This window comes from Camellia sinensis, chromosome 14 (genome assembly GCF_055761805.1).
Source record: "Camellia sinensis isolate YWXY chromosome 14, ASM5576180v1, whole genome shotgun sequence".
In the NCBI taxonomy this organism is placed as follows: domain Eukaryota; kingdom Viridiplantae; phylum Streptophyta; class Magnoliopsida; order Ericales; family Theaceae; genus Camellia; species Camellia sinensis.
This window is the reverse complement of record NC_138974.1, coordinates 9,548,847-9,566,943: the sequence shown is the minus strand read 5'-3', so window position 1 is coordinate 9,566,943 and position 18,097 is coordinate 9,548,847. Positions and strand designations below refer to the sequence as shown.

The following is an 18,097-nucleotide window of genomic DNA, read 5'->3' as shown; positions in this document are numbered from 1 at the left end:
AAGTGTGATAGATGCACTATGTGAACAGGGTGTGATTGATACATTAAAAGCGAACACAAAGTGTGATAGATGCACTATGTGAACAGAGTGTGATTGATACACTAAAAGCGAACACAAAGTGTGATAGATGCACTATGTGAACAGAGTGTGATTGATACACTAAAAGCGAACACAAAGTGTGATAGATGTACTATGTGAACAAGTATGATGGATATACTAAAAGCGAACACAAAGTGTGATAGATGCACTATGTGAACAGAGTGTGATTGATACACTAAAAGCGAACACAAAGTGTGATAGATTCACTATGTGAATAGAGTATGATTGATACACTAAAAGCGAACACAAAGTGTGATAGATGCACTATGTGAATAGAGTATGATTGATATACTAAATGTGAACACAAAGTGTGATAGATGCACTTAGTGAACAGAGTATGATTGATATACTGAAAATGAACTCAAAGTGTGATAGATGCACTATGTGAACTGAGTATGATTGATATACTAAATGTGAACACGAAGTGTGATAGATGCACTTAGTGAACAGAGTATGATTGATATACTGAAAATGAACACAAAGTGTGATAGATGCACAATGTGAGCAGAGTATGATTGATATACTAAATGTGAACACGAAGTGTGATAGATGCACTTAGTGAACAGAGTATGATTGATATACTGAAAATGAACACAAAGTGTGATAAATGCACACTGTGAACAGAGTATGATTGATATACTAAATGTGAACACGAAGTGTGATACATGCACTTAGTGAACGAGCATGATGGATACACTAAAAGTGGGTGTGTGTGATATATACAGAAAATGAGAATATGTGTGATAGATATAGAAAATGAGAATGTATGTGATAGATACAGAAAATAAGAATGTATGTGATAGATACAGAAACTGAGAATGTGTGTGATAGATACACAAAATGAGGATGTGTGTGATAGACACACAAAATGAGGTGTGATTGATACACTAAATAAAGGATCTCAAACGGAACTTCTTTGAATGAGCCGTACATACAATATCGTGCATGAATGAGAAAGAAACTTGATAGGTACAGTGCAATACAATGCATGATGTTTAAGTAACGTAATAAACAAGCGTAGCGGCGCTTTAGAAAGCACCTCATGGGGTGAGTGGCGATGAACCGCTCTACTCTGACGGGGATCTCCCCTCATGCTCTTCGAACACTTACCTTCAACTCATAGTACGAAGGCTCTAAAATACTGACAAGGATTCTTCACGTAGAACACTTTGGATGCTGCCTTTCTTCCTGATCATATTCACAACTGTCCCTATTCTCCAACGGGGTAACAGACTAGGTTGGTTCGGTATCCAGAATTGAGGTGCATACACGCTATCTCAACCTATGGGGCTTCCATACAGATTTCAAGCCGAGGCCACGCCTCTGGGTATTTAAACCAGACTTTAGTCTCGAAAATCCCGAACCTTTGCATTCTAGGCAACATCCATTCGAACTCTAGTTTCCACCGTCGCAGTTGGTCTCCTAGGAACTCATTGCAAACATGGCCACGATGCCTCTGGCAGGGAATGGTACTCGAGAAGAGCACTTCTGATTGCCATTTTGGCTTGAAGTAGACTTGATCTTAAGCTTGAGGTAGAGGCACACTCATACTTCGAAGCTTTGGCAAGACTTGAAGAGGTACACACAGAATGTAGTCTCGGAACTTACCGAAGTTGAAACAAACTCAGATATTCGACATTTTCCTCTTTTGCTTTTGCTTTGCAGTCTGGAACCATATATAGCTTCAGATAGGTCCTGGTTCTACTGTTCTCACATGACCTGGGTTGAATCCTGCGATTTTATGAAAGAACAAATTCTGTTTTGTACAAATGTGGAGAACGGCACGGCACTCGGAGCACAAAACGATTTTATTTTGAAATTGAGAGATGAGTTTTCGACCAAGTATTGAGCCTACGACTGAACACAGCAAAACGACTCAACAAGGAAATAAAAGGTACACAACCTAGACACATCGAGTAACACTCGAAACGACTCAAAACAAGAATCGAGATAAAACAAAAAGACACGACACTCAGACGTGCACAGGGAGCCTGTTTCACCAGGTAGTGTTTCCCACCCTTTCTCATTTGTGGTTCTCACATCACTCGGCCCTCAAGCTCTGTTTTTCTGAAAAAGCCCTCTTCTCACTTTTCCTCTCATCGCACATCTCTCTATTCTTCAATCTCTCATTTTCCATCCCTCCCCTGGGTGGTTGATGGATAAACAGCAAATCGTGGGCTCGTGCCCCTAGCATTCTGCTAGATTCTCTTTCTTCCGCTCACAGCTAGTGAATTCCTCCCACGGAAAGGTTGCGCTACAACTGGGTGTGTAGCAAATCTGCGGCTAACATCAGTTGATGATGCTTTGCTAGGGAGTTTGGACGTGATAAGATCTGTCCAGATGATGGAGTGGAATATCTTGCCCCATTCTAGTTCGTGCTTCGCACTTTGCTTGATACCTCGTTGCTTGGAGGATGTGAGAGCTTTCTGCCCTTTGTTGTGCCCTTTTCTGGCGAATACGGTGCCCTTTCCGACAAGTAGAGTGCCCTTTCTGGCAAGTATTTTGACAAAGGGGAAAATACAGAAACCTGATTCAACTGTGCCCCTAGTTCATCATTTTGACCATTTTTTATTTTTTTGCTTTCTACTAAAACAGTTTTGACCAACATGAGAGTTAGAATAACGCACTTGTTCGATTTTCTGGTTTAAAATCATGCAAGTTAGGCTATGAGCACTGAGAGTTTTCCTTTTTTGGGTCCAAGAAACGGTCCAGTTTTAAAAAATGGAGTACTTTTCGAGAAGATTAGTCAACCTCGGTAAAAATTCTCGAAAACTATTTTTGCAAACGACCGCTGCTCAACGAGCATGGAACCTACTCTTGAGATGCACAACCTCGGACCCATAGCAATGGAAAATTGCCCCTTGTCTGAAGGACACTGCATGGCAATGGAAAGTTGCCCCTTGTTTGAACGGCACCACAGCGCATTGAATGGCAACGAAAAGTTGCCCCTTGTCTGAATGGCCCCGTAGCGCATTGTAGTCAGTCCTCAGAGTGACAAACACATCCAAATTCTCGGATACAGAGAAAGCGAAGATGATCAAAACCATTACATGGGCACAGTCAATTTGAAGTGTTTTACGGCTGGACTTCAGAATGAAGTTGCCTACGTATCCCAAAGATGGGAATCAAGCCTTACGTAGTTCGGGGTTAAGGTACACTCGGGTATTTAACCTCTCCTTTTGCGCTCTAACTTTTGCCAAGGCCGCCCTTTGCGGGTTTTTAACCTTGCGAGCTATGTTTTTCTTCTTTTCAATTTTTGTGTTCTTTTCTTTTCTTTTCTTTTTTTTTTTGTTCTTTTCTTTGCATCTTTCTTTTTTGTTCTTTTGTTCTTTTCTCTTTTTTGTTCTTTTTCTTCTTTTCTCGCTCTAACTTTTGCCTGGGCCGCCCTTCCGAGTTTTTGGCCCAGCGAGCCTCTCAAGGGTAAAAGTATAGCTTTGTCCATGTCAAATGGTTTTAAGATCCCGAAGTCATCTGAATCCAGGAGAATGGTTGTTGTTCGCTGACGATGCAAGAGTCCATCCAATGGAGTGTGAATTTGCCCCTAGTGTTTGTGGATAGGAACTCGGTTGTCCTTCAACAATGTCTTCTTCTTTCCTCCCTTCTGGGGTTTGGCATTCTTGCCGATCTTCATCTTGGACTCTTCGAGCACATTTGAAATTCTTGCCCCTAGTTCGAGGGGTGTTCCTGATCTAGCTTCGCAAGCTTCTTGATCTGACTTTGTTGCCGCTAATTCACGGGCTGCTCTGGATCCGGCCACACAGGCCTTACATTATGGTTAACCTTTGAACTTTCTCAGTCTGAGTTCGAGGTTTGAAAGCAAGGGGTCGAGTCTCGAGGTTGAGAACGATCCTAGGCTGCACAATCTCAAGAGCGATTCCACACAGGTCTTCGTAGGACCGCGCAACACATTTTTTGAAATCTTTTAAGAAAGCGACTAGTCGCTTGCGCTGAAGACAATGTAGAACCAATCTGGATCAAGCCAGGATCCTTTTCAGTACTCACATTAATAAGCATGATCTCATTCATTAAGGGCTTAGCATGCCTTTCTTTCTCTCAAATGATCAAATTTTTGCAAAACCCGAGGAATTCCTTCCCCTTCGTTTTCACCACAGTGTACGAAAAAGTTTTGAAAAACTTAGGTCAATGCAACAATTTCAAGGCACAGAAGAGCAGGTGAAAAGTACTGCCGCTCTATTCAAACTTTCTGGCACGACTGGCGTAAGGCAGAAGCAAACACAAGAGTGTGAAAATCAATGCTATTTCATTCAAATCTGTTGGCACAACTGGCTCTCTGGCAGAAACGGACTCAAAAGAAAACAAAAGGACAAACACAAAACAAAATAGTGATATCCGAAGTAACACCCCCGGAATCACCCGACTCTAACAAAACAGGACTGACTCGATACAACAAGACAGACCCTTAATCAAAAAGACCGACTCAAAACAAAGAGACAGACTCAATACAAAACCACAGAACTGACTCAACACCCAAGTCAGAAGCTACAAAAATTAGTATTCACAAATGCTCAAAACAGCGCATGCCACACGCTACATCTAGAGTAAACTGAGTGCCGCCCGCAGGTGGTTCATCCCTTGATCACATCACATTATCCCCCACAAGTTCACTAACCAAGTGCCGATAGACTTTGCAGGACCTGGTGCGATAATGGCCCCGTTGTCAAACAGATCTTGTACATCATGGCGCAGACGAAAGCAACTGTCGGTGTCATGACCGGTTTGTTGATGGTAGGCGCAATATTTAGTCTGATCATGCTTTGCAGGGATAGGATCGGGTAGGGGTCGTTGTTCCAACGGTTTCAGATGTCCTTTCCGGAGTAAGACCTCTAGAGCCTTTGACAAAGGCATATGAAGTGGAGTGAAAAACCTCTTGACTCGAGGTGGGTATTTGGTTTTTTGTGAGCTACTTCCGGACGCACCGGTGAATGGAGTAGCTGTTTTTGATGTGGTGGTGGTGACCATGCCCACTTCAGAAGATCTTGCGGCCGCATCACCACTGGTGGTCGCATTCGAACTGCGGGAAAACGCCCTCCTGGGCTGCTCCTTCTCCTGGTCAAGAAGGCCTTGCTTCATAGCGTCCTTGATCTGTACCCCCATCTCATGTAGATCCGAAAAGGTGGGGAAGGGGAGTACAATCATCTTCTGCATCAATTTTGGTTGGAGGTTGCGCACAATCATCCTGATTTGGTCCTTATCCGTTGGCCTAATGGTTATCATTGAGGCTTTGGCCCTCCAGCGGGCCACGAATTTTGAGAAGCTCTCCTTAGGCTCCTGCCTCATCGTCTCAAGATCACGGGTAGTAATCTTGATTTGGGTATTGTATGAATATTGTGCGACGAAGGCCTCGGCCATCTCCTCCCAGCTTCGTTTCACTGAATCCTCCAATTTGGCGTACCAGATGGCCGCAATACCCAACAGGGTCCTACCAAAAAGGGAAAGCTTTTGTAATCTTGTCAAGCTCATCGGGCGCAGAACATCTAAAAACAAACTCAGGTGGACCATGGGATCTCCTGACCCGTCAAAACGATCGATGTGAGGCATCTTGAACCTGTCCGGCAGTGTCACAGCTGCGTCGGTGTACCCGTCCTCAATGTCCGGGATGGACTTTACCCCCTGGGATTTTTTGAACAACTTTTCAAGCTTGCTCAACTTCAACGTTGTATGGTCTACCTCGAACTCAAAGGGAGAGTCCGGTGGGTTGATTGGTGCTTTAGACAGCTGGGGTAAGATTGGGGGCAGAGCCAGCCTTGTCAGAATGTCCGTACCTTCCTGGACATTTGGCGTCTCCCCGGGTGCTGGAACTCCTGGTGGGGGAGGGGCTTGGTGCGAAGCAGATGCTCCATTTTGCTGTTGCAGCCTGGTGATTAGCTCAGCCTGCTGGGCCATGATCGCAGCCTGCTGTTTGGCAAATTCCATTTGCCGGGCAGCGTCTTGCTACATGAGTTTCATACTTTCTTGCATCTGGTGCATCATTGCCTTCATCCCTGATGTGTTCTGCTGATCATCTAACTGACTGGTATCTATCCCTGCAGTAGAAACTGAGACCTCAGCCTGACTGTTCACTGGTGGGGTGGATAGGGGCCACTGATCTGGTAACTACTGAACTGGTGATTTGTGCCTGACTGGCCCTTTTACCCTGCCTCTGGCAAAGGAACACTGATTGCCCTTGAACTGAATCTCTGACCTGACAAAGTCTATCAGCACAAGTTCGATGAACCTCGGGGGATATCGGAGCCTTCTGAAGCTATGGTTCCCAGACTACCTAGCAAAAGAGAAAACATGCAGCATCTCAGCTCAACTTCACCAAAACAGATACGAGTGTAGCAGGATGACTGTGCCCTCTACTGAATTCTGCCTTCAAAATTCAGCCTCAAATCTGATACCCTTAGGTAAACTGAATCCCAGAATACTGAATTGGTGCCCGCAGGCCTGATGCCCAAACTTGCAAACTGATACATGCATTCCTGTAGAGACGCACTCTAAAAGCACATAACAGATAATTGAGAGCCAAAACACCCCTATGGAGGGGTAGGGTTTCCCTGTCCTATTTTGTCAGGAGCTAGGGTTTCACTACGCACGCAGCGGTTTCAAACAACCTATATCGGGTAAGCAACCTGTCCTTGTTTGGAATGGTCACTATGGATCCGAATATGCACTAGGTCGAATGGTCGAAAGGGTGCCCCAGTAAAACCGGGGTTTGTGTTCCCATACTGGCAGAGCCCACAACCGGTCAGCCTTATGGTCATGTCTTGACAAGACAAGCCTCCGGCAAACCGTTCAGGAAGAGCAGATGGCAAACACGGTGTCCTAGGCGCACCAATGCAAATGCAATGCAAAGAAACACAGAAGTGTAGTCAAATCCAGATATCGCGAGTTCGAGTCAAGTTCTCTAAATCCCCAGCGGAGTCACCAGAAACTGTAGACGTCCCCGAACGCCCCGGGAGGAACGATCTCCCATTTTGTTCATTTGGGGTTCACTACAGTTCGGACTCTCAAATTGTCACGGTTCTAAATCTGAACCAAAGAGTCCAAATCCGTCAAATCATTTTGAGAAAACAGATTTTGAAAGAAGTGCCAAACATGGACTGCTTTGCCAGATACAGAGTCGCCACCTAAATGTTTTATTTTGGGGAAATTTAGGAAACCCTGACTCGTTTGCCTAAGGCCATGTGTCCGTCCTCACCAAAGTTGCCTCGGCTCGAGAACTTGGGTACGATTGGGGAAGGTGACTTTGTGAGCACCCCCGCTCGCCCGATCAAAGATCGGCCTCTACTAACCATGATATCAAGTTTTGAAAACATTGTGTGTTCTTATTCCGGTTATTAGCCTAGATTTACTATGTGATGCGCACAGCATACAAGTATAGACTGGATCGCCTGAATTGGAACAAAACATTTCATGTTTGTTTATTTGAAAATGGTTTGATGGTGCTACCTGCAAGTAGGCTAAGACGTGGATTTGCCACCCTTGGGTGGGCTTAAAAAAAACATGTTTTGCCACTATCTAGTGGGCTTAAAACACACATTTGATGAATTGTTCCAATTCAAATAACCCAACCTTCACCCACAGGCATTCATACAGTTATATCACATAAGCAATTAGCCTCATGGTAAGCATGCTGTCATGGCAGTCACTCACACGCATGCAAGGATGCTAAAGCATAAAACTTACCGAGTACTCCAAGCCAAAACAGAAGCTGATTAGAAATCCATGCATGATCCTAACTATATAGAAGTGCCAAATGCAACACATGCAAAAATGCAACTATAGAAGGCTCGGCTATTCTAAACATGGCATATGAAATGCTACAGCTAACATGTATTCAACTTGGAATTGAAAATACAATGCAGTTAGTATGATGCGCCGAGCCCGGTGCATGCAAAACAGATGAATGAATACAAACATGCTATCATACTGTATGCTAATTGAAACATGCCCTAATCTAACCATCATAAGCAGGTAAATAAAAGGGAGAAAGACGTGGGGTTGGAAGACATACATCACACACATGCACACTTATTACAACACTGCCCTCGCACAGAGGGTCCGAATAAATAATATACAGTCCCAAATGAATAATACAGTCTGAATAAGTACAAAAACCCTAATTAATTTACAAATTTAACTAGGAAAGCAATAAATTGGCATGCAAGCCAGGGACTGCCTCAACTCTGATCCGGATAATGAATGATGCATGTTCGGGTTGCCTTGCACGGAAATCCATTGCGATGCCCCAATTATCCTCTGTTTGCGATTGTTCTTGGGATACGTGCCAAGCTCCGAAAGGCTGCTGACTCTTGATTTGCTGTAATAGAGAGCAAGAAAGGGGCATGGCAAAGTATTTTCACATATGTATGCATGACTACCCTTCAGGGAGTGTAGTCCTCGATTCTCGTGCCACCAATCACGCATCTCGATGCGTGATGGCCGAGGAGTCGATTTGCATGACTTAATATGAAATGAATGCACATGTAAACATAACAAGACCGAGGCTCTATCACGGATCATCCGGAGTGTCGGCGACCAGGAATTGAGACACGTTCCGTCACTCGGAGTACGGAACGTACCTCGTTTCCCGTGCTTGGGCTAACCCCTATCCCAAGCACAATGCAATATGCATGACATGCATGAATGCAACTAAGATACAACCTAACATGCACAATGCTATGAAATGGCATACACGACGCACGAGGTAGCATGGCATACACAATGCGCTAACATACAACGTAGCATACACAATGCTATGAAATGGAATGGCATACACAATGCACAATGGACTTACACCAACATGAGTGGACCTCAGCCACACTCACATAAGTAGCCATGAGATAAAAATGAGACACTCAAAATGCGTGCACACATGCACGCAAATCGAGGACCGATCCTAAGGCACCAAATGCCACTCTAACAAAACATGGCAAGGCATGGAATATGGAATACTAGCATGCAAATTTCAGTAGCAAAATATGATGCAAAACACATGGAAACATGGCACCCGATACATGGAATGAGACCCGAAACATGAAATTTGGTACATGGAATAACGTATGGCTATGCAAACCATGCATTATTTGAACACGAAGTGTGAAGAAAGAATCAAGACAGTCCCAAAACAAGCATATTTACAGTTTTAAGCAAGGCCAAAAAGTAAACACAAATAGGGATAAGTTAACATGCAAAAATGGCCCCAAAAGAGAGATAATGAAGCAAGTAGCAGCTTCTGGCCCTAAATGGACAAGAGCCCATCAAAAACGTTTAAGAGGGGCTCAAAACATGATACTTTATAGTTTACAATAAGCCACGAAAATAAACAAAAGTATGGCTAAACTATTGTGCAAGAAATGGGCCAAAAGGGAGACAAAGAAGCAAGTGATGGTTTCTGGCCTCAAACAGAGGAGGGCCCTTCAACAAAGTTGAAGAGGGGCCCAAAAAATTGTGTTTTACAGTTAGTAACCAGACCCAAAACAGTGCACATGCAAGCTTAAAATACTATGCAAAATAAGGCCTAAAAAGAGGTTTAAACACAAAGAGCAAAAAGGGAGCTTCAAACTGCAAAAGTCTCTCGATCAAACATGAAGAGGGGGTCAAAATAAGGCCATTTAAAGTTTGGACCAGAGCCCAAAAACACAAGCACAAGGGGCTAACAAAACATGCAAAAGTAAGGCCAAAAGAGGGATGAAGAGGTAAGTGACAAAATAAAGCCTCAAACAGTGAAGAGCCCTTCAACAATGTTGAAGAAGTGCTCAAAATAAGCCACTTTTCAGTTTATGACCAAGCTCAAAACAATTTAAAAATGAGCCTAAAATACTATGCAAGAAAGAGGCATACAAGAGAGGTAAAGAAGCAAGTGGTAGCTAGATACCTTAAACATGGAAGGACCCTTAATCAATCATGAAAAAGAAATCAAAACATGACTATTTTCAGTTAGGGTTGGAGCTCAAAAATGTAAGCAAGTATGGCTTAGATATTGAGCAAAATAAGGCAAGAAAGAGGGAGAAGAAGACTTACCCTTGAAGACCAAATCTTTGACAACTCTTGGACCAAGTTTGGTGGCTCCTTAGCTCTGGAAAACAGCTCCAAGTGGCTGGAATGGATGGTGGTGGTGTGGTGCTAGGTGGTGGTGTAGAAATGGTGTAGGGTTTGGGAGGTTTTGAGGGTTAGAGTGTAGAGAGAGAGAGATACAATGTAGGAGCTCCAAACCAAAATTTCTAACCCTTAAAACTAAAGGGGAGGGGCTGGTTTTATAGGCAAAGGAGTGGAGAAAATGGGGGAATTTCAAATTCAAGTTTCCCCCCCAAAAGGCCAAACCCTCGGACATGGGTGAAGTGCAAAACAAAATACATAGCTGGAATGCACTTGGCACAAGGATCATGGCCGGCCAGCTCAAAAGAGCAAAACAGGCCATTCACCAAATAGGTGGCCGGCCTGCTAGATTTTCTGGCCGGCCTGCTACTTTTCAGAACAAAAAATGGTTCTACCGGAAAGAAAGGTGGCCGACCGGTGATTGGAAAGTTCAATGGTGGCCATTCAAGTGTCCAAATTGAAGCCCCGGAAGTTAGCTTTCCAATGGCACAAACCTTGCATTAAAATTCCTCCTGTGGAAAACGTTATGCTAATTTCCGTGAATCCGCGCAGATTCGGTCCTACCCGAATCCATGCCGAACTTCTCCCAACCTTGTTTTCTTCTCTCCTCTCCTCTTTTCTTCAACTCCAAACCCCTAAACAAGGTGTTTTGAAAGATTTTTCAAAAGATTTTATCTCTCCTTCATTCATTTCCACTTTGTCCTTGCTCGGTTTACCGAAAAGTGTGACATTTAACAAAATGCGAGCGTCGGGATATTGTAGAAACTTTATTTCAAAAACGTTTTTGAAAGAGAGGGTTTCAAGGTCTAAAATCTTTTGATCAAAATTGTTTTCGTCCAAAAAGGGGTATGAGGTTGAGATTTGACTCTCTCTCATTGCCGAAGAAATTGAACCTTTGCCCTGCACATCTTTCAAGACCATCAGTCGCGTCCAAGTCTTAAAGGCGGTTAAAAATGAGGTGTCTACAATACACAACACACTTAGGTGTACATGACAAAAATCTCACCCATAACTTAACAAACAACATAGTCTAATATAGATTACAAAAATAGCCACAAAACCAAACTTCATCAGGAACCTCTTCGGGAGGCGCAAAGCTTTGCTGACAAAACTGAAACGTTAGCCGTCAACTCTGGCCCTGATCATGTACCGGCTCACCTACATGCATAATATAAACAGTGAGCTGAAGCTCAGTGAATAATGACGGAGTAAAGGGTTTTAATGAATGAAGTCCATGCAGATTTAGAAATCTTAGTTCAAATTCATAAACAGATTTATATTCATATTCTTGTCCAAAGTAAATATGGCAGTCAGAGCTCATGCTTAATCATACGTGGTACATCCCTTAGCACTAACAGAATAGGTATAGGACAGATGCAGACACATGGTGGTTCTGAATAACCAGTTCCGTAAAGGAACCTCCGGATCCAGGTAACAGAAAATATAGATGCTGAGCTCCATGATGGAGCCTCCAGTACGGGTAGCAGATGATAGACATAATAAGTCCCATAATGGGACCTTCGATACTGGGTAACAGCTAACAGATATCACATGATGCTAAGGATGCCATGAATACATGTCAGAAATTGGACAATCATTCATCGTACAGAACGTAGCATATCAGAAAAAAAATCTTATTTCATCATACAGAAAGTAAATAAAGTTAAACATAGCTTTACTATGTTATTACTCACAGTTGGCTTCAGGTGCAAACAAACAGAGCAAACTAATCAACGGTTTATGGTGCGTGACCTACACGAGCGTATAACAAACGCACACTTGAAACACACGTTCAAAATGCACACAACTTACTTTATTTGTTCTTAGTGTGTTTCTAGGATTTAACCTCATTATGGAGTCTTAATCATGGCCTAGGAATGCCTAGGATGAAATGAGGATGCACTTGAAAACATTTTTCAAAACTTGCTGAAAATTGGGTCCATGCTCGAGCGTGGCTTTCCTCGCTCGAGCAGACATGCAAGAAGTGAAGGTTCGCTCGAGCATGAATTTCCTCGCTCGAGCGGACTGTAAATTTTAACAAAATTACTAGATGCAAGGATTTTACGCTTGACGGACGCTCGACCTCCGCTCGAGCGTGAGACTCAGACCTTCGCTCGAGCGTGAAGTCCCTTGCTCGAGCAAACTGTAAAACACACAAACTTCTGGGTACATGCATTTCACGCTCGAGTGTAACTCACGTCGCTCGAGCGGAAGTGTACGTACTCAAAGTCCCCGCTCGAGCGTGGAGTCCCCTGCTCGAGCGTGGATCAAATTTCTAGAATTTCCAGATTTGATCTTGAAGTTCAAACTCAAACATTAAAGCATCAAACTTCATTTTTCTGAGCTAAAACTTGAGAAAACACTTAGAAACGCATAAAACAACATGTTTAAAGGATCATTTCAAGAAATCATGGCCCAATGACATGTCAATTGTACAAAATTCAACATAAATTCAAGAATAACCCAAGAACATGACATGCATGCAATTCCTTGAACCAAAGCTTCTCAAAACATGATCAAGTGTTACCAAACAACATAAAACTTGATATTTTCCCACAATCAAAGTGAATTCAAGACATGCATGAGGGAATCTCCAAAACGAAGCTAGAATTATGACATGCATGCAAGAATTCTTTAGAAAAACACCCTCAAATGCCATGGATTATATATCCATGTATGTATTGAGCTTTAATTCTTCAATCTTAGCTTAATTGTACACCTAACTCTCTTGAATTCATATACTAATTGTCTTACGTACAAAGTTTAGGAGTATAGTTCTTACCTAAGGTTGAATGCAAGCGTGATTCCAACTCAAGGCCTCAAATTGTCTTCAATTTCCTAGCCAATTCTTTGTTTTAGCTCAATTTCTCACTACTCTCCCTTTCTCACATTTTTTTTTTTTTTTGGTAGAATAAGCTCAAAGGTGTATGCAAATGGATGAGAAGAGGTGAGTGGGCTCATAAAATAAATGGTGTTTAATTAGTTTAAGTTATAGGCAATTAAGTGGGATTAAATTAATCTTATTTAATCGTTCCGAAACGAATTTCAATTAAACCTACCATAAAATCCTATAGATTCTAATTAACACATAATTCAGATCAATTACTGTATCGGATGCCGATAAGGCCTTCAATTCGCAAATCGAAACTAAGACACGAACAAATCTTCCTACGCAAAATAGATATAAACACAGATAATGCAACACACACATGCAAATTAATTTAGAATTCCTCCTTAATTACTGTTAGGCATAATTAATCATGGATTAATGTTAATCATGAGTTGGGATTGTTACAATCTTCTCCCCTCAAAAGAGTTGGGTCCTCCAAACTCGAATTACATTCATTTCGAAGCAACATTGGGTCCAACGGAAACAGTTCCAGATATCTCTTCATCATGTCTTCTTCTATTTCCCATGTAGCATAAGTTCCTCCATGATTCTGCCAATCAACTTTTACCGGTGGTATTTCTTTGTTCCTCAATCTTTTGATCCGGCAGTTCACAATCTGAATAGGTCTTTCTTGTGTAAGTATAATCATCCTTCAAAAGCACATGTATCGGTTCAATGACATGGAGTGGGTCTCTCAAATATTCTCGAAGCATCGATACATGAAATACATTGTGCATATGCTCCATTACCGGAGGTAGGGCTACCCGATACGTTACCGGGTTGATCTTTTCAAGAATTTCATATGGCCCAACATACCTTGGCGGCAATTTTCCCTTAATACCAAACCGTGTTTGACCCTTCATAGGAGTCACTTTTTTGAACACGTGGTCCCCAACTTCGTATTCTCTATCTCTTTTTTGGATATCAGCATAACTCTTTTACCGACTCTGTGCAGTTTTCAAACACTGTTGGATCAGTTTCACTTTCTCTGTTATTTCCTGCACAAGTTCCGACCTCAACAAGGGTCTATCAACTACTTCAGCCCAACATATTGGAGATCGGCATTTTCTTCCGTACAAAGCTTCGTAAGGAGCCATTCCAATGCTAGAATGCTAATTGTTGTTGTATACAAACTCGGCCAATGGAAAATAGGTTTACCAGTGTCCTTGGAAATCTAATACACACATTCTGAGCATATCTTTCAAAGTTTGGTTAGTCCGTTCAGTTTGACCATTTGTCTGTGGGTGATATGCACTGCTCAATCTTAGTTTTTTCCCCAAAGCCTATTGTAAACTTTGCCAGAATCTCGATACGAACTTTGAATCTTTGTCAGATACAATAGACATTGGCACCTCATGCAATTTCACAATCTCATTCATATAAATATTGGCCCATTTGTCAGCTTTGTAAGTAGTTTTAACAGGTAGAAAATTGGCAGATTTAGTCAAACGATCAACTATAACCTAGATAGAATCCATACCTCGAGTAGAGCGAGGCAATCCCACAATGAAGTCCATGGTAATGTGTTCCCATTTCCATTACAGTATTGGAAGCGACTGTAACAAACCAGTGGGTCGCTGATGTTCGGTTTTAACTTGTTAGCAGTGTAAACATCTAGCCACAAAATCCGCAATGTCCTTTTTCATTCCTGGCCACCAAAAAAATTGTTTCAAATCATGATACATTTTCGTGTTCCCCAGACGCATGGCAAACTTAGTGCTATGAGCTTCGGTCATAACACACTTTCTCAAGTCATAACAATCAGGTACACAAAGACGATTATGAAATTTCAGTACATTATTCTCAAACACGAATCCCGGCCTCGGTTTTGAATCAAGTTCTTCTACAACCTTTTTCAAATATTCATCTTCAAGTTGCTTTTCTTTGATCTCTTCAACAATTGCAGGTTGAGCGGAAATGGCGGCTAAAATCCCACCTTGCTCTCGCAAAATAATTTCTATCCCATTCTTTTACAGGTCATCTAGCAATTCTTTTTGACTGGACATCAAACATGACAAATTTCCAATCGATTTTTGGCTCAAAGTGTCAGCTACAGTATTAGCTTTTCCCGGATGATATAGAATTTGCAGATCATAATCCTTGATCAATTCCAGCCATCTCCTTTGTCTCATATTCAGTTTTTTCTGAGTGAAGAAATATTTGAGGCTTTTGTGGTCCGTGTACACTTCACAAGTTGCTCCATATAGATAATGTCGCCAAATTTTTAAGGCAAACACTACAACTGCAAGTTCAAGATCATGTGTTGGGTAATTCTTTTCATGTGAATGGAGTTGCTGAGAGGCATAAGCAATTACTTTTCCATTCTGCAAATTCTATAGGGAGGAAGCATCACTGTAAATCTGAAATCCATCGGTATCATTAGGCAAAGTAGGATTGGTGCAGTCACTAATCTAGTCTTCAACTCTTGAAAGGATGACTCTCGTTGTTCATTCCAATTAAATGGCACATTTTTTTGAGTTAACTGGGTCAATGGCATGGTAAGTTTTGAAAAGTTTTTAACAAATCTCCTTTAGTAACCTGCAAGTCCCAGAAAACTTTTAACCTCTGTCGGTTTTGGCCAGTCCACAATAGTTTTAATTTTTTGAGGGTCAACAGAAAAACCATCCCTGCTGATTACATTCCCCAAAAACGTCATATTGTCAAGCCAAAATTCACATTTGGACAATTTAGCATAAAATTTCTTTTCTCTCAAGGTCTGTAGAGCAGTTCTCAAGTGATTTTCATGATCTTCCCTGTTTCTGGAGTAAATCAAAATATCATCAATAAACACAACCACGAATTCATCTAGAAATGGTTTAAACACTCTGTTCATGAGGTTCATAAAGGCAGCAGGGGCACTAGTCACCCCAAACGGCATTACTAAAAATTCATAATGTTCATATCTAGTCCTGAATGCAGTTTTCTCTATGTCTTCCGCCTTAACTTTTAACTGACGGTACCCAAATCTGAGGTCAATCTTAGAAAACACTTGGACTCCTTGAAGTTGATCAAACAAATCATCTATTCGGTGAAAAGGGTATTTGTTCTAGATAGTTACTTTGTTTAATTCCCGATAGTCTATACATAACCTCAAAGATCCATCATTCTTTTTGACAAACAGGACTGGAGCACCCCAAGGTGAAGTGCTCAGGCGAATGAATTTCTTGTTTAACAGTTCTTGAAGTTATGTTTTTAACTCTTTCAATTCTGAGGTTGACATTCTGTAGGGGGTCTTGGAAATAGGTTGTGTTCCCAGAATTACCTCAATAGTGAATTCAATTTCCCTATCAACTAAGTCCCCAGGTAAGTCATTTGGAAATACATCGGGAAATTCACAAGCAAGAGGAATAGTTTCCACATTAGCATGATCAGATGGTGTAGTCAGTATACAACACAGGTAACCCATACATCCCTTCCTAAGCAATTTCACAACTTTCATGGCCGAAATCAAGTACGGGGGAGGAACTACCCCATTTCTAGTGAAAATAAATGCAGGCTTACCCGGCGGTCTAAACACAACAGACTTACTCGCACAGTCAATAGTAGCACAGTATTTAGTCAACCAATCCATACCCAGAATACAATCAAAATGATCAATGTCCAAGGGCAATAAGTCAACATACAATATCATATCACTGACCATAATGTCACATGCTGGATAAACATAAGTACATAACATAGAACCCTTAGACGATGTAGAAACAGATAACGCATATGTCATAAGCTCTAGTGGTCTAGTTAATTTCCGAAAGAAAGCATACGATACGAAGGAATGTGTAGAACCAGAATCTATCAATACATATGCATTTTGAGAACATATAGGGAGTATACCTGACACCATAGTTTCAGCATTCTGTACGTCACCAGGCACTAAGGCAAACACTCGACCTTGTCTCAAAGGTTCTTTCCCAGTATTAGCCTTTGTATTTGTTTTGACTGTAGAAACGGGCCCGACTGAGCTCATCATAGGACGGCTGGCGTTCTCAGACCCAAGTGGGCAATCTTTCACCACATGACCCGTCTTGCCACATCAGAAACAAGCATTAGATGCTCAGTAGCATACACCCCTTTGCCTTACTTTGCTTCATAGCGGCTAGGGTGGCTTCCGTCATTAAAGATCAATCAAGAACTTGCACGTATGTTGGCAACTTTAGTACCCCAACTCGAACAAATATGTTGAAGTTTAATCCTCCCTCAAATTTGTGAGCTTTCTTGTAGTCTGTGTCCACCATATGAGAAGCAAATCTGGCTAATTCGGTGAACTTTGCCTCGTGCTCGGCTATAGACATTCTGCCTTGTTTAAGTTCTTGGAATTCAGACACTTTTTTATCCCGAAAACATTGAGGAAAATACTTTTCATAAAAGATCTCATTAAATCGAGCCCACGTCATGTTCCCATTGGTGTTCCAAATCAGTAACCACCATCTTCGAGCTTCGTCTTTTAGAGTATAGGTGGCCAGTAAAACCTTCTGAATCTCGATACAGGGAAATACTTCAAACAGTTTTTCCATTTCGAGCAACCATGTCTCTGCTTTCAATGGTTCAATTCTACAAAAGAACTTTGGCGGTTTCATTTTCTTGAATTTCTGAGTCAAGTTGATGATGTCATTATTATTTGCTTCGGCTTGTGCCGGCAGGGGTAGAGGGGGCAAAGGTTGTTGTCTTTGCTGTTGTGTCATAGCTTTAGTCAGCACCGCAAGCATTTGTTCTATTCGGCTCATGCTAGCCTCTGAAGATTCACTTACATCATTTCCCCTTTGCATTCTCCATGTTGCTATAGAGACATCAAATGATAATAAACATGGGAATAATCTCATTCTTTTCTTTCAATTCATTTGCTCAGATTTATACTTAATTTTCATATCCATTTGGATTACCACACACTCGCACACGCAGATGGAATGCCCCTAATTCTTACTAGGACATCCTAAACTCATATGGACCTGTGTGTATGGTAGAACATGTGCTCTGATACCACTCTGTCACGACCCAAACCAGCCCCTATAG

At 41.9% G+C, this 18,097-nt stretch overlaps 1 protein-coding gene across 1 annotated transcript in view; it reads right to left on the bottom strand.

Annotated features, from left to right (window-relative positions):
- The window catches only part of LOC145806791 (uncharacterized), a 36,345-nt gene extending 18,576 nt beyond the window's left edge, over positions 1-17,769 (bottom strand). Inside the window, exons 1-4 of the mRNA XM_082904606.1 lie at positions 17,221-17,769; positions 16,922-17,111; positions 16,714-16,879; positions 16,353-16,599 (exon numbers count right to left, since the gene is read on the bottom strand). Coding sequence (XP_082760732.1) covers positions 16,353-16,599; positions 16,714-16,879; positions 16,922-17,111; positions 17,221-17,769 — 1,152 coding nt within the window. The remainder of the gene's footprint in view (positions 1-16,352; positions 16,600-16,713; positions 16,880-16,921; positions 17,112-17,220) is intronic.
- Between the last annotated feature and the right edge of the window lie 328 nt (positions 17,770-18,097).